The 19,525-nt window shown below is 45.1% G+C and overlaps 1 protein-coding gene across 1 annotated transcript in view; it reads right to left on the bottom strand.

The window, feature by feature from the left end:
* Nucleotides 1-591: 591 nt before the first annotated feature.
* The window catches only part of ALDH1A2 (aldehyde dehydrogenase 1 family member A2), a 71,216-nt gene continuing 52,282 nt past the window's right edge, over nt 592-19,525 (bottom strand). The window contains exons 9-14 of the mRNA XM_079953350.1: nt 9,278-9,380; nt 7,180-7,364; nt 6,438-6,602; nt 5,880-6,037; nt 5,680-5,754; nt 592-4,905 (exon numbers count right to left, since the gene is read on the bottom strand). Of these exons, the coding sequence (XP_079809476.1) occupies nt 4,833-4,905; nt 5,680-5,754; nt 5,880-6,037; nt 6,438-6,602; nt 7,180-7,364; nt 9,278-9,380 (759 nt within the window). The 3' untranslated portion in view covers nt 592-4,832. The remainder of the gene's footprint in view (nt 4,906-5,679; nt 5,755-5,879; nt 6,038-6,437; nt 6,603-7,179; nt 7,365-9,277; nt 9,381-19,525) is intronic.

The raw sequence follows: 19,525 nt of genomic DNA, 5'->3' as shown, positions 1-19,525 counted from the left end.
ATCGTATCTGTGTGACTCATCTAGAGAGGAAATAAAAATCATCACTTCTTAAAACTTTATCCAGGACTCCCTCCAAGAAGCAAGAGTTTGCCTGAGCACCCTGCAGAGGCCGATGATTTCAGACTTTCGCTGATAGCTAAACTTTATGGCCACAGTGGGTGAGGATGAACTTTGCCTCTGACCTGGATCCACAATTCAGAGTTTTCTTTTTAAAAAGAAAGAAATGCAGCTGCAATAATATTCAAGGGGGGGGAAATCAGACTCGCTTCTCCCACTCTCTATTCATTTTGCAAAGGAAAATAAAGCTACTGAGGAGGAGGCCTTGCCTCTGTGCAGGGCAGAGTCCCACCAATGAGACAGGATGGCCGAGTTTCACCTCGGAAGCCCTTTAAGGGAAACTTAATAGTAAAGACTTCAATAACCTGTTTTCATTTGTCGGCTCTAACCATACGCAGGATTAAAACTGATAACAGGAAACTTCGAAGACTGTAGGGGGGTGCCCTTGAGCAGCACATGATGTATCTGGCAAATGAAAAGACAAATTTCACCGACTCATGTGCATTGAGGATGGTGGGAAAAATGGCAACATCAGTTGTTACCTGAATTTATTTGAAATAACACACAAACAATAGACAAGACACATATAATACAGAGGAGTACACAGTATAAATGCTTATTGCTAGCACGAGTTTCTTCCAAAGGCATGTAACAGAAAAAGAAATGGAAATTATCCCTTCACAATGAATATTGGAGATAATAAGAAAACTAATTTCTTAAAGCATATTTCTTTCAAGAAAGAAAACAAAACTCTGACATAACCCTACAATAGGAGTATATGACATTCATGTTGCACAGCTCTGGTATAGCTTGCGATTGCATCTCCACGTTCGGAAAAGAACAGCTTGAATTATGCATCTAGCAAAAAATATATATCTATATTTGGAGACAAACAAGGATGGCATAAATATCAAACATGGGGGGCAGGATGCAGAGAGTGCTGGGCTGGAAGGGAGGGGAGAGGGGAGATGGAGAGAGCCTGAAGGGGGTGGCAGAGAGGGAGACAGAGAGCCCCACCGTTCCAGGGGGAAGTTCTCCTGGGCAAGCCCATCTGACACGAGTGTGCATTGTGCAAGAGCACATTTGTGCAACTCATACTTGTGCCACTGGAGCTTGTGCAGGGGAACTTCCTGGCAGAGGGTGCTCCATGTGATGTAGTGGGAAGAAGAGCCCTTTGCATTAAATGTTTCAGGTTCTAGGCAGCATTGGGCCAGCCAGTGAAGTACTTTGCTGAGCTCGCATTCTTGAACTGGATCCTTGTGTGGAGCAAGAGGCTGCCTTGGTCTTCTTTTATGCCAAGCTCTCACCCCTTCTCACAACAACTTTCCAATGGCCAGGTTCCTTATTAACTGACTCTCAACCCTTCAGCTTACAGGGGATGAACCTTTTCAGTGTCCAGAGTTTCTGTCTGAGTTTTTGACAGAGTGATTCATTTTGGGAGATCCATTTTTTGTAAAGATGCTGTAGCAAACATGGACAGCTGAGTACACACAGCTGTCTTTCAAAAGTCCAGAAAAAACCCTCAGTCAACCAGTCAAAAATGCATCTTCTGCACTGGTGTTTCAATCGCCTCTGAATACCACCCTTGGGGACGTTCTGTGCTTTGGCCCAATTCCTGGTAAATTGTGTCCAAAAACTGCTGAGATTTCTGTCTCATGATTGGCCACTACATTTCACATTTGTTCTATGTCTCATCCAGACATGATTTTGTCAGATGTGGGATGCTCCCACGGGGATAACATGCAAACGAATGTCTTTGAATTTGTTTTCTCCTTTATAAAGAACATGAGGCCTCCATCTTTCATGTGGAACAAAGGACTCCTGCCTTTGAAATCACCCCTGGCTGAATGAGGGTGTAATTCAGGAGACACCATTCCATGGGCTCAGTTGTGCCCTTTAGGTCTTTCCCTGGTGCCCATGAAGTCTCTGAATTCCCCACTTTCTGGAAAGGGCGGTTAACTTCTTCTCCATTGAAAAGTACATAGAGCTGATGGAGGAAGATGGAAGAGTGACACTCTTTCTCACTTCCTGTTTCAGCTCTATGTGCTTTTCAAGGTTCACATTAACTCAGCTAGACCAGAAGGGGTGACAATCACATCACTCACTGAAAAATCCAGATGTGCCCAGAGTTCTAAATGGTTTTGCAGCCGCTAGTGTAAATTAGAGCTATGTGTTTAAACCACACAATGAACCGGGATCCACCTTGATGTATCAGTAGAGTGCTGGGTTTGAATTAGAGAAAACTGCATTCAAATCTCCATTACACCATAGAGCTTACTGAGTGACCTTGGGCAACTGACTGTTTCTCACCCTAACCTACCTCACAGGGTTATTGTGAGGTTTACACAGAGAGGGGAAACAAAATAAAAAAAATTCATTTCAGTAGCACCTTAGAGACCAACTAAGTTTGTTATTGGTATGAGCTTTCATGTGCATGCACACTTCTTCAGATACGCTGAAACAGAAGTCACCAGACCCTTATATATTGTGAGAGAGTGGGGAGGGGTATTACTCAGAAGGGTGGTGGGAATGGGTGATTGGCTGATAGGTGTGGTAAACCTGTGGACGACTGTTAACGACTGCAATTGGTCTTACAGGAAAAAGCAAAGGGTGAGATGGCTAAAAATAGCTTTATCATGTATAATGAGTTAAGAATCCAATGTCTCTATTCAGACCAGGTCTCTCCATGGTTTTAAGTTTGGTGATAAGTTGCAATTCAGCAACAGAGAGGGGAGTGAGTTGATGAGTGGAGCCAACATTGCTGTCTGCCTCTTGGTTCAGCCCTTGTTCTGCAGTTGGCAGCCAGAAGCACAAACAGATGAACTGAGTGGAACCATTAGAAAAAGTGGTAAAGTGATGATGTTGTGGGCCTCTGTATGTGGATCCGGCCTCCTTGAGGGAAACCACTCTGTTGCAGCGCCCACACCCTTGGCTGGTGCTATTGATGCTCACCTGGCAGCATCACCCAGCAGTCCCCTTCTGCATGCATTTATATCCTTATGCAACAGGAGCAATGATGGTTTTGGGGAATAAAAAACAAGTAGATTTCTCATTCAAGTAGCACTGAGAGGCTGTGGCTGCAAAGGTGGTGACAATCAAAACAGGGGCAGACTTTAGTCATCTTTCGTAATAGGGCACCCTGTGGGAGGCCAAAATTTGGCACCCCCAAATGGATCTTCTCAATTTTGCGCCCCCTTGGCCCTAAATCTAGTGCTTCTCAAAGGCCGGTCACAAACTGCTGAATACCTTTGTTGAAACCATAATGGAAGGAGCAGCAGCAGAGCATGTCCTTCCTTCACAAGAGGAGGGCTGGCAAGTGTACTTGGAATTGGTATGGTTAAGAGTAGCCATGACAAAACTAGGGCTTGCCTCTTCCTTACTCAGCTTTTCTTTTTGGCAAGTTGCAGAACCACAGCCAAAGGATCATTTTTATTTTTATTTTTTGCAAGGCTTCAGTCAAGAGTGAAAGTCACAGAAAGCCCAGGTCACTTGCCACTGTTCCACCTTCCTATGTGAAATGAGGACCTGCCTGCAAAGAAGTCAGAAAAAGGCAGACGAACTGTAGAGGGAGGTTCCTCCTTGCTCCAGGGGCCAAATCAGCAACAGCCATTTTGGATGCAATGGGGCTCCTTTCCCCACACATTAACATATCATATGGTGTGATGTCACCATGTTTGTCTCCCAGCTGCTGCCACTGATTTGGGGGTGCTAGGCAAAGCATGATGAAGGGGGACAAAAATGATGCAGAACATGGCTGGCAGCAGCCCCTTGTCATTAAAGCCATTTAGCGCTGCTCTGAATGGAGGGAGTTGTGAGGTTGCAGTTAACCTGCTGATTTGAACATCAAAACCTCAAATTCTGCTCAGGATTTGGAACTGCCCCCAGGGATGCAATGGGCTCATTTCCATTTTCCCACAGCTCCATTTGTGCAGATTGTGCCATGGGGTTCCAGGCATGCTCTTCCTCCTCACGTTCGCTGCCCGTCATCAGCTGCAACACTGATGGTAGAAACCCAGCTTGCAGCTGAAGAGGGTCAAATTCCAGGAATCTGCTCCCTCATAACTCCACCTGGGAGCAGGGGCTGAAGTGACCCTTTCCTCTCACCCAGCTCCTCCTTTCTGTCTAGAAGAGCAGGTGTAAACACAACCAGCCTTTTTTTTTTGGGGGGGGGGGGAGGTGGTGGTGGTGGTTATACTGCAAGTGCGCTTTACGTCAGATCCAAAAGGGAAATGATGACACACCTGCAGCTACAGAGAGAATCCAAAACTCCGCCATTGTTTTATCTGTTGGATCACTGTGTTTCTGCAAGCTTCCCTGAAATGAGGAGGAATACAAACTCACTTCAGGAGAAAAGGATTATGCTTTCAAGAACGTACATTACAATCTCCAGTTAAGTTGCCCACCTCCAGCCTTGGGGCTTATATTTCTGGTAAGTGGCTGCTTGCTGAGTTTTGCGTCCCCCAATGAATCCAGTTGCAGCGCCAACGTCATACAAGAATGGAGCAAATCAAGGACATGATAGTTGGGAAGGTCAGTTTAAAAAAGGTTTTCTTTTCGGGAACACGATAGCGTGTGTTTACTTGCAATTTGTATAGTGGGAACATTTCTGAACAGTGGGGTGAAAACCCACCCAGCTTAATGGCAAGCCTGGTTGCAATGCTATTTAAAAAAGAAATCTGTGTCGTTGTTTTTTTTAAAAATTCCTGAGTGCTAGTCCCCATAAAAGGAATACAGAGGGTCACTTGATGTACTGCAGTGATCGGCACATTGTCTTCTTACGAGTTCTTCTGAGGAACCTTTATCGTCACAGTCTTCACTTCGGAATATTCTCGCAGTCCACACTCTCCCCTGGAAAACAAATTAAATGTGCAAGATTTGTGACTAAACACTATTCCTCTCTACAAGTACCACACAGAGATGCTTATCAGAGTCTGGGTGATGCACCAACAAACAGGGATGGCCAACCCTCCCACACGATAAGGTAAGGAAGCAGATCCTGGGTGTCACTAAAGGAGGGAGAGTGAAAGACAAGAGATTTGACCTGAGAAATCCCTGTGTGTGATCCTCGTTGAAATGAACGGGAGAGGCCAGTGTAGAGCATCATAAGCCTCCATTCACTTCAGTGGTGCTTGCAGAGGAGAATATCCCTCTGCTCAGCAAAGGAAATGCAGACCCAGTGCCCTCCATCCCCTGCTCTCCCCCACCCCAATTCCCCTCTGGGGATACTGGCAGTGGTTTCCTCGGAAGAGGAATATAGGCAGTTCATTAAACTTTTGCTTGGGGAGAAAAAGTACTGCCCCCCACCACCACTACAACCCTGTTTCCACTGGACTATAATAAAGTGGTTCAAGGTCAAACACTGAACATAGCAATCTCCCCGCCCCCGCACAAACTTTTGCCAAATTGAGGGCCATTTTGGTTGAGCTTTATCAGGCATTAAAATGCCCAGGGTCAGGTGCTGAAAGGTCATTGTGGATCCAGACTAAGGGCTTGTTTGCATGACTGCCTCCTCCACATCCACTCCCACAGCATCACCTGGAGAGCCAGCATTTCCCCCTTTCTGGTGGAGGCACCATTTGGACAGGTAAGAGCCCCAAAGCCCACATTGGAAGTGTTGCTTACATCTCTCTCCCATTGCCAGACATTTTGAATCCTCCAAAAGGACTCTGGGCATTTAAGGCGTTGTAACAATTTATCCTGTCAGAGGAAGAAAGAAAACACCTTGATTACAAAGTCTCCATGTTATCCCTCACCCCAGAAACAGACACCCCATTTTCCAGAGCAGGCATCCCCTGCCCCCAGCCCCCCTCCCTCCTCCTCACCAGACAGTTCCTGCTTGCATTGCGGAGGAAACGGTCAAGGCCTTGTTGATGTCATTGGTGAAGACGGCAGCAACCAGTCCAAAGTCTGAATTGTTGGCTCTTTCAATAACTTCATCCATGGTTTTAAACCGCAGGATTTCTTGAACAGGCCCAAAGATCTGCAACAGAAATGGAGTGGGCATTTGGGGTAAATTAAAATGGCAGGCAGTCATTGTGGACGGAAGTCAAGTATGGATCTTGTTCAGGTACGTTCAGAAATGTTTGGCTCTTGTTCAGAAAAATTTGGATCTTGTTTTGAAATGGCACCACACCACCACCCACTGAGATGCCTTCCTGGGAATCCAGCAAAGAGAATTTCAAGCTGGCACAGCTGGGTCAAGCAAACAAGGGGTGCCTCTGAGCTGTTGGGTCTCTTGACCAGTGCTCATCCTGGTTGACCGCTGGTGCCCTGCCAGGGGGAAACTTCAGGAGCCCCTGTGAATAGGGTTTTATCCTGGCAACATCCTACAAGGTCTTTGACCCAGAGTGTGGGGAAAAGAGGATGAGAGGAACCAATACCTCTTCCTTGGCAATGCGCATATCATCTGTTACATTGGAGAAGACAGTGGGTTCAATGAAGAATCCTTTCCTTCCCATTCCTTTTCCTCCACATTCCAGCCTTGCGCCTTCAGCAATGCCACTCTGAATCAGTTCCAGGATCTTATTGTATTGTTTCTTATCAATCTTTAAAAAGAAAAAGGAGGAGAAGGAAGGAAAGAGAAGATGAGCATAAGCAGGGCCCTGCAGAAACTGGGCGCACCCAATACAAGACCATCTTTTCCAGCGTCCTTTTTTCACAGTGGCCAACAAGATGCGCCTGGAATCACAGGATCATTGGCTGTGGACATAGATTGATCTGCAAAGCACAAACCGTCCTTATCAATTCCTCCTCTTCATTTCTTTGCCGTGACTGCCTGGCACCTGGAGATCTGCTCTCTTGGAAAACTACACACTGAAGTTTACATGCATTGCATACCTGTTATAGTGTTTTCGCCTGATCTCTTCCTCCCTTCCTCTAGTTTCTAGAGTAGTTTAACAATCAATCTCTCTTCACAAGGAACTCTGGGAATTGTTCTATAGGAACAAGGGCCCCCCAAGAACTCTCAGCACCCTTAACAAATGACAGCTTCCAGAATTCTTTGGGGGAAGCAATGAGTGTTTAAAGCAGGATCATGGGCTAATGTGGCCAATGTTTTTCCAGGACTAGGCATGCACCGTAGAAATGCATTTAGTATCCGGGCCCTTGATACCTTCCCTTTACCTGTGGTCCTTGTTCTGTGGTGGGGTCAAAAGGACTCCCCACCACCCTCCTCTTGGCGCGCTCAACGCTCCTTCGAACAAACTCCTCGTAGATGGGCTCCTCCACGTAGATCCGGGAGCCGGCGGTGCAGCACTGGCCTTGGTTGAAAAAGACCCCTTGATGTGCCTGCTCCACTGCGTAATCCACTGCAAAAGCAAGAGAGCCACATGCTGAGGGACCGTTCCCCACATCTGTGGCTCCTGAGCCCGCGTCACACACATCACTCCAAATAATGCTGCTCAACTTCAAAGCAACAGAACAAAACTCCATTGCTGGGGTGGTGGGCAGACGTTTGAAAAGATCAAAACATCCACACACATGTTATTTGTGTATGCTGCCGTTACTGCAGATGATTCATTCTGTTTTACGTAGGGATTCCTGTAAGAGCAGGGCAGAGATCAAAAAGGTTTCGAGGGCCGTAAGAAAAAACCCAAGGCGCTCTGCAGGAGGTCCTGGATGCTAGTTACGACAACAACGGATTAATTAATATTTTGGCCTACATAATTCAGACTGTGTCAGATCATAAAAGCACTGGCAGACAACTCAGAACTCAGCCTGCTGTTGAAATGAAAACCCAGTAACTGGGAACCGGCAGCTTTTGTCCAAATATCATAAGAACGTAAAGACAGTCTGCTGGATCATACCAGAGGTCCACCTAGTCCAGCATCCACTTCTCACAGTGGCCAAACAGACGCCTAGAGGAAGGACCTGTGAGCACAACAGCAACACTCTCCCCATTTCTGATTCCCAGCATCTAGCACTCAGAAGCATTACTGCCTCTGTGGAGGTAGAGCACAGATAAACACTGGGCGGGGGGGGGGGGGAGTATTGTTTTTGTTTGTTACTATCTGATGTATTTTTGTGTTTTAATATTGTAAACCACCGTGTGATCCAAGGATTTAATCTAATAAAGTTAACAATCCAGCCAGATGGGTGGGGTAAAGGTAAAGGGTAAAGGTCCAGTCATGGCCAACTTTGGGGTTGAGGCACTCATCTCACTTTACTGGCTGAGGGAGCCGGCGTACAGCTTCCGGGTCATGCTGGAGAACCAGAGCAGTGCATGGAAACGCCATTTACCTTCCTGCTGGAGTGGTACCTATTTATCTACTTGCACTTTGACGTGCTTTCGAACTGCTAGGTTGGCAGGAGCAGGGACCGAGCAATGGGAGCTCACCCCGTCGCGGGGATACGAACTGCCGACCTTCTGATCAGCAAGTCCTAGGCTCTGTGGTTTAATGCACAGCACCACCCGCGTCCCTGATGGGCAGGGTATAAATAATAAAATTATTATTATTATTATTATTATTATTATTATTATTAAATAAAATAAATTTGATAAACAAACAAACAAAATAGCCATCATAGCTAGTTGCTATTGATATCCTTCTTTTTCCCCAAATTCTAATCTGCCCTTGAAGCCATCCGGATTGATGGCTATCCTTCTCTCTTGTAGGAGTGAGTTCCACAGTTTAACTATGCGCTGTGTGAAGAACTGTTTATCTGTCCTGAATTTCCCAGTATTCAGCTTTGTTGGATGTCCTCAAGTGCCCTCATTATGAGAGAGGCAGAAAATCTTCCCTCTGTCCTCTTTATTTGTGCTGCTGCACTGCTTGAGATGGCCATGCTGCAAGATCTGGACCCCCTCCATGCAGACTGAAGGTGTGGATATGTGAATAAATCATATTTCTTAAAGCTATGGCAGTCTTCTATTTTCCAAAGGAGCATAGATCTTGGGTGAATGCCTGGAACCCCCTGCAATCTCACTACCACTCAGCAAAGAGTGGCGATGGTGCCCAACTTTTACAACAATATTTTTTTCGGGGGATTCCCTGATATAATGTATTTTTTAAAGTAGTATGCGCTTTCCCTGACATATACTGTACATTTCTGTACATCTTAATTGGTTGGAGGACTGCATCACAAAACTCAGAGAAGCGTTGATTTTGAAGGACATCAGTGTTTTGGTTTGTGAGCTGTTTCAGAAAGTGAGAGTTATTTACATTACATTATTTGCATCAAAATGTGAACCTTACAAAATCCCTCCCTCGTCCTTACTTACAGTCGGCATCTGCAAAGATAATATTGGGGCTCTTCCCCCCAAGTTCCAGCGTCACCCTCTTTAAGTTACTCCTCCCAGCCGCTTCTTGGATCAACTTGCCAACCTGAGAAGATGAAGGAGAAAAGGCTTGAGAGATGGGCTCAGAGCAACAGGCACCTCAAGGCACTAGTGGAATGTCAGGGGCTGGCTGGACAATGAGGAGAGGCGGGGAGCTCCAGCCAGAGAACCCCCCAGGGAAGCCCCAGAAGAGGAAGGCTCCAGGCCAGGGGGATGCTGGTGGGACACGGAAGAGAGGAGGGAGGAAATGGCTGAATACTGGACAAGCAACAGTTCTGAGTGAGAGAGACGAAGAAGTGTGAAATATACTCAGAGTCGAGAGTGGATTTCATGCTCTTTATTCCGCTCATAGTGGTGAGGAGGAATGGAAGTTCCCCCAGAATGTCTGCTTTATATACATTATTTACACAATGGGCCCCATGTGATTGGCTAATTCCGGGATTCACCTGTTGACCAATCAGGTTGCGGATTCACTTCCACCTGGAGCTGGATTGGGTGGCTCCTGTGGACCAATCAGACTGCTGCATTCTGGACCCTATTGTTCTAGGACCAATCAGACTGCTGTATTCTGAATCCTATTGTTCTAGGACCAGACTGCTGTATTCTGAATCCTATTGTTCTAGGACCAATCAGACTGCTGCCTTGTGGATCCTGTTCAACTCAGTACATAAAAAAGAGGTTGAAAACACTGCAGACATAGGACAGACAGTTGGAGGTGGGGGCTGAGACTGCAACAGATTCATAGGAGCCTGCCAGTCCTACTGTATTCAGCTCCCCTCTTGTATCCAAGGTCTCAGAGACTTTTGCACGTAGCCGAACAATGGGCCCAGAGGTTTCAAGGGGCCCCTCCCTGGTGGACTGCAGGGAAAACAGCCAGATGGAGAGGAGGCTTAGGGGGAAGTGGGAGGCCCAGATCGCCAGTTCTGGCTACTGCTTCACTGGGGCCAGTCTCACCTTAGGTTTTTCTGTTTGTATTCTGTTTCCTTGAATAAAGAATCCCCTTTACTGCTTGTCTCTGAGTCTCTGGGCTGACCTGCAGCTGAACCAGCCCGGACACGAGATGCAGGTGAAGATGCATAATTATGCTGACATAAGAAACAAAACATTTTGATTCCCAGAAGCAATGGGCAGATAAGAGTGGAGGCAGACATATCAACAACAGGTCTAAGAAGGGACTGAAGTCATCCTGGTCTCTTTGCTCCATACAAGTCCACAAAGATTCCCAGCCTGCCCACACAGTCTAGAATCATAGAATCATAGAGTTGGAAGAGACCACAAGGGCCATCGAGTCCAACCCCCTGCCAAGCAGGAAACACCATCAGAGCACTCCTGACATATGGTTGTCAAGCCTCTACTTAAAGACCTCCAAAGAAGGAGACTCCACCACACTCCTTGGCAACAAATTCCACTGTCAAACAGCTCTTACTGTCAGGAAGTTCTTCCTAATGTTTAGGTGGAATCTTCTTTCTTGTAGTTTGGAACCATTGCTCCGTGTCTGCTTCTCTGGAGCAGCAGAAAACAACCTTTCTCCCTCCTCTATGTGACATCCTTTTATATATTTGAACATGGCTATCATATCACCCCTTAACCTCCTCTTCTCCAGGCTAAACATGCCCAGCTCCCTTAGTCGTTCCTCATAAGGCATCGTTTCCAGGCCTTTGACCATTTTGGTTGCCCTCCTCTGGACACATTCCAGTTTGTCAGTGTCCTTCTTGAACTGTGGTGCCCAGAACTGGACACAGTACTCCAGGTGAGTAGACACCGGTTAGTCTTTTGACTGTGCAGTCCATGCGGGGAGATGGGCGTACTGCAAGCAGTCAGAACCAGTGCTCTGTGGTCTCCAATTTTTACTCAAATGTAGGACTGTGGGCTTATCCACACTTACCTTTTGCCCCACTCTTTCCAAGAAAGAAAGTGCTTAAAACTGTGCTTAAAACTACAGGTATGAGCATTTTGTTTTGATTTGCCCATGAGTTTTCCCCACAAAAACCTGCTCTTTAGTGCTCAATCAGAGCAAATGTCAATTTGAGTTTCCAGCAGTGGGTTTTCATGAGGAAAGCTCCAGAGCAAAAGAAAAGGGTGCTCAGACATTGAGCTGTTAAGTGTGGGCCATGCCTAGAAAAAGCAGGGGGAAGTTAAGAGTGGTTAAACCCTGAGACATTTTGACACTGAGGCAGATATTTTGTATGGCAGCCAGCTGCCACACAATAATGGCAGGCAGCAAAAAGCCTCAGCAGAACTAAGCAGAGCTTGCAAGAGCCCTGTGCGCCTATGCAACATCTGCTGCATTGCACTGGAGCCTTTCCTGGGAGAGTTGGCTATATCTGCCTGTTATCCGCTCAGACATCCTTAATCATACACAAACCTGAGGTAACCCCAACAACCTTGGCTGTAGGCTCAGCTGGGCATATAATGGAAGTCAAGAGTGCCAGCTTGGCCCTGCGACCGTGGGTGTCTGGGGCCGTGGTGGCCCTGGTGCCAAATTTTGTGGGTGCCAGGCCCCTTCATGGGGAATTTTGTGGGTGCTCGGGCACTCAAGGCCCCAGGGAGCCAGCACCTATGATGGAGGTTAATATTGTTAACAACACACACAGAAGTGGGTGGTAGCATGGCAGAGAATTAATGAGCCTTTTCTAAGGGATCAGGTGGCATCTGCCAGCATATCAAAAAGGCATTCCACTACAAGCCAATGCTCATGGATAGATGACGGACCTCAACACTGTTTTGTTGCTGCCCACACCCTTGAACATGTTCAGATTTTTGCCAAAAGCACACATGCAAAATCAACAAGAGTGGACAACAGAGCTGAACATATGAAGTGCCTGCTGGGTCAAGCCCTTGGCCAATCTAGTCCAGCATCCTGTTCTCACAGTGGCCAACCAGTTGCCTACAGTCAGGCCATGAGCAGGACTTGAACACAGCAGCCCTCTCCCCTCCTGTGATATGAAATGGTCATGCTTACCAACAATTGTTTCTTCTTTCCCATCATCACTTGACAATGGGAAATGTGGTAAAAATGACAGCATAAGATTGGAGCAAATGCAAACCAGAGGCAATCTAGCCAAACAGTGCAGCTGGGAGGACAGAGAAGCCCAGTCCCTGGGAAGATCTCCTGTGCAAGCCCCGTTGACCTCAGCAAAGTTTCAAGAAGACCCATATGATGCTTCACTTTAGAGAAAAGCATACACCTTCAGACTTTTCCTTCAGAACTGACTCCATTCAGATGCTTTTGGCCTGAGACATCCTGATGGTTGGATGCAACATATCCCAAGAACACCAAATCATTGTGGGATATTTACAATGCAGTCAAACCAACAATGCATGTTTGCTAGAATGGCACATGATAGGAGCTGACGCTCACAGAGTTTTCCAGTAAATTTGCTAGAGAGAGCTGTATGAGAGACACTCCCACTATGCCCAGCCAGAAGTAGGGCAAAGCCATATATAATCTCCTTACCAGGCTGGGCAATTCGTCTTTGCTTTCTGCTCTTTTGCCTCTCTTTACTTTTACTCTTTATCTCATCACCAAGTTATAAATGTGAAGAACAATCTTCCATGTCTGACCTCCAATGATCAGACTCCATCTTAAGCTAGACTTAAGCATGCCTATGTAACAGAATTACCATTTTAAGCCTGCCTGAAGAAAGCTGCTGTATCTGTTACTCCTCAACAAGTATTCTGAGTGAGCAAATGCTTTTTACCTTTTACAAGACTGTTTATGCGATTGTTGTTTTAAGGGAGAGGAAAGGATAATCAATCCAGTCTGCCTTAAAGCATACTGGTTACTTAAACTAAAAGGCTAAAACTTCCCTTTTAAGTTGCAAAAAGATGCACTCTGCTAAAACGTGAGGGAGGAAGGATAACATCTAATAAATACATCCTCTCCTAACATCTATACACATCCCTACAATCATCACAGTGGCAAACACCAAGCAATAAATCAAAGAACTAGCGATCTGTTGCTCCTTCGGTCTGCAACCTCATCCTGTCAACTGTTTCTATTTTTATTTATAAAATACCTCAGTTTCTTTCCCAGCCTTTCAAAACCACTAAACGCTCAAAGTGACACACAACAAAATCTAAAACAATCACATTTTCAGATCACAGCTAAAAACTCAATGAATGAAAAGCTGTGCAGCAAAACAATCCAGAGATGCTGCAAAGCCAAACACCTTCGCAAAGAGGGAGATTTCCACCTGTCCGGGAAGGGAGTTAGATGAAGAGGGAGGCAACTTTGTTTTCCCAGGGAAGGAGCTCCTCAGAGTGGCTGCCACGGTAAATTGAGGGTGGGGATCTGATATCACCTGAATTATGGGACTACGTAACAGAGCTAGCTCAGTAAAGTGCACAGATCAAAGCCTCTCTAGATATAAGCTTAATGAGCGTTGCAGTGCATCTGGGAGAATATGTGCTCTAACTCCAATGCTACTCTACTCCTCTCCTCTCTTGAATGACTACTCACTAATCATTTGATTATTCTGTATTTTTACCCTGGGCAGGGGTGAGGGAAGCTTTGCAGAGAGAAAAGGCAGTTCTTTCCAGTTTTCAATTTGGAAAGGGTTGCAAAGGGAGGTGTGTGTTGGCTTTTATGTCTTCTGCACTGCTCATTTGCTTCCTCCTTCCCATCTCTTGGCTCCCGCAATGAACTCCCCACAGACAGCCGGTGCAGCCCAGGAAGCGAATGCCAGGGGAAAGGTTTCTCCCCCATAGACAGTGGAGCCAAGATGTTTCATCAACAGGAATGTTGGCACCAGCATCTTCCACTCCTCAATCCCCACTTGGAATAGGTTGTGAGACTGGCTGGAGGGGAGGATTATTCTCTGCATAACCCGGGAGGGACCAGAACTCTGTGTGCCACAAGGACCTGCATCAATATAATCTCTGTTGGTGGCAAGGAAAAAATAGGTATATATACATTTATAGGTATAGGGACATGATTTAAAATTCGGCTGACATGCATGTCTTTGGTATGGGAAGGTGAAAATCTAGAAGAGTTTTATGAATCACATTCTTAGGAAGAATCTGTATAGAGTTTCGGAGAATCATAAAAATCTGTGGGAAAGAAAAACACCTTTATGGCTATCTCCCATCGGAGCAATTGCAATTAAGAGAGTTAATGTGGATATACAGTGGTACCTCGGGTTAAGTACTTAATTCGTTCTGGAGGTCCGTTCTTAACCTGAAACTGTTCTTAACCTGAGGTACCATTTTAGCAAATGGGGCCTCCTGCTGCCACTGTGCCGCTGCCACACAATTTCTATTCTCATCCTGAAGCAAAGTTCTTAACCCAAGGTACTATTTCTGGGTTACCGGAGTCTGTAACCTGAAGCGTCTGTAACTTGAGGTACCACTGTACAATGGGCAACTGTAACTGTAGACAATGGGAGACTGTTCCCTGTAACTGCTGGAATTTACATTGGGGAACCCAAACTGAAATCAATGGAAAACCTAAGGAACCAAGTTATTGCTTGCTTGCAATATCACCAGTTATACGATATGTTTAAATTAGATAGAAAGAATGGATTTTTGGACCAAAGTTCACAATATGTAATGGAACTCTTGCAAAATAAGGATAAACCTTTGTCTAAAATGTATAATCTTCTATTAGAATTGGAAACAAAAGACAAGCTTGTTAAAACTTCAATAACACACTGGGCAAATGATATAGGACACAATATAGATCTCAACCTCTGGGAGAAACTCTGGAAAAGTGACCTGAAATTTACAGCATGCTATTCATTGAAAGAGAACTACTTGAAAATGATTCATAGATGGTATTTAACTCTGAGTAGGTTGGCTAAGATTTATAAGACAGAATCAGATAAGTGTTGGAAGTATAAAGAAGTAGAGGGAACCTTTTTTCACATGTGGTGGACATGTAAAAAGGTAAAAGGGTACTGGGAAATGATTTATAATGAATTGAAAAAAAAGTTCAAAATTATTTCATCCCCCCAAAACAGATTTCTTTTTGCTGGGGATAACCCAGAGTGAAATTCCCAGATGTCGGAAAAGGTTATTTACGTATGCAACAACTGTGGCCTGTGTTTTGTTAGCCCCAAAATGGAAAATGAGTGAGGTCCCAACTAAAGAGGACTGGCAACTTAAGTTGAAAGCATATGCACAACTTGCAGATTTAACATATAGAATAAGAGAGCAAAGAGAACATACATTTAAAGAAGATTGGAAAACACTTATTGAATACCTGGAAAATAACTGTACAGCTGAAAACACTGACAGCATTAAGATAAATTCAACAGAGTAAATAATTTTTGATGGATGTAAAAGTGTAAAATTTATTTGAATGGTTATAGTAATATACCGGTATGCAAGGATGTATGATATGTAAAATGAACCATAGAAAGAGAGGAAGGGAAGCCACTGGATATTTTAGAGTTTGTAAAATGTTTATTTGAAATTGTAAGACAGAAAATGTAATAAAAATTATTACAAAAAAGGAGGAAAATGGGTATAAAAAGAGACTTCCTGGATGCCGGGATACAAGTTTGGGGCAAGTACTCTTTGGCAAGAGAACCCCATTAGAGATTTTAAAATCACAAATTACGCTGCAATGTGAAGCATGGAAATATAGGCTATTCGACTTTTAAAATATGCCCTTGTGAGTTCCAAAACTTCTCTTTTAGCATAGAAAAGACCACACATTTGGTAAGTTAAAAATTGTTTACTTACAAACTTTCCAAAGGTCAGATTCATGTGCCTTTTCATACATCAATCAGTAAAATGTGGGTTAGCTACAGTGGTGAAAGTTCCTAAATTATTGGTACTGTATAGGAACTCAAGCTTGTTAGAGCCACGTGGTCTGAGCTTCTCAGGTAGATGGAGGTTTACCTTTCTCTCAAGGTGTTGGTGAGTGACCTAGTTAAGCCTAGCAGGACAGCTTACTCTATAGTATTAACCCCTTAATGCATTAATTAGACTTAAAATATTGGACAAATTTTGCTTAAAATAGATATATAGATATATAACCTTCTGTCCTCTATAAAAACGTGATTTTTTGAAAGCTCTGCTTGGGTCACTCACAAGGGGCAAATGTCTTGCTTTTTTTTGGCAGGGGTGGGGAAACTCAAAGGGGATTTTGTGTTTATGTTTTTATTTCACTTGTATATGTAAAATAGAAAATGCAAAAATAAAATTTTAAAAACGGCTTGCTTTTTTCTTTTGTCTTCTCAATTACTAAATAATAATCCAGTTAATTTAAAGTACATTGAAAGGGTCAAATATCTCAGACCTGTTCTCTGTGATTATTCATGTTCTGCTCTTCACTGGATGTAATTTGTTTTTAATTTGCTTTCTGGTGTATGTGTTTTATTTTAAGTAATCTGTTTTGGAGTTGCTTAAGGGGTTGTTTTGTGGCTGAAAGGAAGGTTAAATATCAAAACAAACATAAACTGCAAACAAGGATCTTGCAGGTATGAGAATATTCTCAGGTTCCTCTGTCAAAACCTAACTCCCCATGCAAAGCACACACCCACACACTGATTCTGCAGATGTGGGGTTGTTTGCTGCACAAACACACTGCCTGGCTACAGATTGGCATGGAGAAGAGTAAGCTGTGCTTGTCAGTTCTTGGCACACCCCAGGAGAACCTCCTTGGCCCAGATGAGCCAATCCAGCAGCACACAGAGATGCACACAGAGATGAAAGGGTCTGGCAGGTCCTCTCAGCTCAGTCCATATCACAGTTGCATTTCAGGGCAGGGACAGATGTTGGTCATCTTTGATAGCATGGCGCCCTGAGTGAGGCCAAAATTTGGCGTCCCCAAATGGATCTTCTCAGTGATGGATCTTCTCAATTTTGTGCCCCCTTGGCTCCATGTTCTATGTGGGGTGCACCATCCTAAAACCAGGCCTGTCTCAGGGATCAGTTTTCAGGACTCCCCCAAGCTACCAGGGCTTACAAATGGCACAGAAGGCCTGTGTGAAGAAAACCTTGCATTGCTTTATGACTGGGTCACATTCACTCCATTTTCGATTTGTGTGTCGTCTTCCCACATTGCTGGTGACCCAAAACATTTCGGTGCCCAGAGTGACAAGTTCAGTGGCACCTCTTGCCTTCACTAGGAAAGTCCTCCATAAATCCCAGTGGTGCTGGTACAGCAGGGCCGGCCTATCCATGAGGCAGACTGAGGCAGCCGCCTCAGAGGGCAGAATCTAAGGGGCACCTCTGTGGGCACCCTACCATCGCCGCTACCAGAGAAGTAAGGAGAAGCATCTGGAGTGACTTCTGGCTTCCGGTGAGATCTTGCCAGAACCTGGAAGCTGCATCATCCCAGTAAGGGGTGGCAAGGAGGGGTGACGCACAGTGCGCGCACATAGCAGTACCCTCCCACTTCACTTCAGGTGGTGAAACAGGACAGGCCACCTTGTTGTGTAGAATTCCTGGTGGACTCTTTGCCCTATGGCTCCATTTGGCCTGTTTCCTCTTAATGCAGAGGTAGCCAGCCTTGGTGCCATCTGGATTTTGTTGGATCACAGCTCCCATTGCCCCTGACCATTGGCCATGCTGGCTGCTGGGGCTGCTGGGAGTTGTAGTCCAGCAACATGCCAAGGGCACCTGGGGGAAAGTTAGGCTAGGCTATGAGCAATGATACCAATGACCATTTTAATCTGAAATGTAGCATTTATTCAGCACAGAACAGAGGTGGGGACATTTGTGGGCTTTGTGCCACTTCTGCTTTCAACAGGGCCAGTCCAATTTGCCCCGCCCCTCCACAAGTTTTGGAATCTGAGTGTTCTTCTGAGAACTTTTGAGAGAAACCAAATAAGTTCAGTAAAAATGAGCAAAATGTCTTGCAGGGTTGACCTGGAAGGTCCTTGCAGGCCTTTAGTGCAAAATCCTCTTGGATGAGAAGGGAGAGCTGACAAAACAGGGTCTGGATCCTGCAGCATGACATCCATCTCACTTGGGGGGGGGGTCACCTGCTGAGCAAGACAGGATCAGTAGTAATACAGCTGTTAGCTGCAAACATTTGCTTGGCATGACTCAATCCTGGACTCTCCTGTAGTTTGCTTTGATGGCCTCGCCCGGTATCTTGTTGACTAATGATGAGCTCATGCTTTGTTAAACTCACAGCATAAAGAAAACACCCGAGTTGCAAGCAAATCAGGCAAGATGCTTCCTTGGGCTTTTGACTGAAGTTGTTCAACCTAAAAGCGCTCCCTCTCTCCCTCTCCCCCACTGATCTCCCTCTCTCATTAAACTAGGGATCTAACTTGTTTGCTTGGGTGTGTTTGTTGTATCAACCAAATCTTCATCTTTCCTCTCACACATACAGACTTCAGTATTTTGGAACAAATGTCAGATGTTTCATTATCTTCAGTTTCTGCCTGGGAGACTCTATCTGGAGACAACAATGTGGTCAGTTTGAATCAGAAGTAACCACTATGGCTGATTTTACCTGGAATGCAGCACAAAGCAAATCTGTAGCCCACTTCACACCTAAGGAAAAAGGCTTGTGAGCTTCCCTAAACATCATCCAGCGACTGACCGCTGTCTCAGGTTATTCATGCTTTGCCCCAGGCAAATACCCTTTCAGTGTATAAGAATTGTCTTGGTGGAGGAGATCAAGGTTAGTCTAATCCAGCAGAGTCTAATCCTGATATACGCACAAACAAGGCGCGGGAAGGAGGCCCATCCACTGGTTTTTGCTCCTGCTGTCAGGTATAATCTGAGGAGCACTGCCTTGGCACATCATAATGATAATAATAATAATAATAATAATAATAATAATAATAATAATAATAATAAATTTTATTTATATCCCGCCCTCCCCAGCCGAAGCCGGGCTCAGGGCGGCTAACAACACTAAAACAGTACAACATTATAAAAACATTATAAAAATTAATTAAAATCAAAATTGATGGCAACCATAAACTAAAGTTTTGTAAAGATTGCCAAAGGAGGGAGTCAGGCTGTGCCCTGACCAAAGGCCTGGTGGAACAGCTCTGTCTTGCAGGCCCTGCGGAAAGATGTCAAGTCCTGTAGGGCCCTTGTCTCTTGTGACAGAGCCTTCCACCAGGTTGGAGCCGCAGCCGAAAAAGCCCTGGCTCTAGTTGAGGCCAGCCTAACCTCTCTGTGGCCTGGGACCTTCAAGGTGTTTTTATTTGAAGACCGTAAGTTCCTCTGTGGGGCATACCAGGAGAGGCAGTCCCGTAGGTACGAGGGCCCTAGGCC

This window comes from Podarcis cretensis (genome assembly GCF_951804945.1).
Source record: "Podarcis cretensis genome assembly, chromosome: 14".
Taxonomy (NCBI): domain Eukaryota; kingdom Metazoa; phylum Chordata; class Lepidosauria; order Squamata; family Lacertidae; genus Podarcis; species Podarcis cretensis.
The sequence above is the reverse complement of the archived record's forward strand: the minus strand, read 5'-3'. Positions and strand labels throughout refer to the sequence as shown.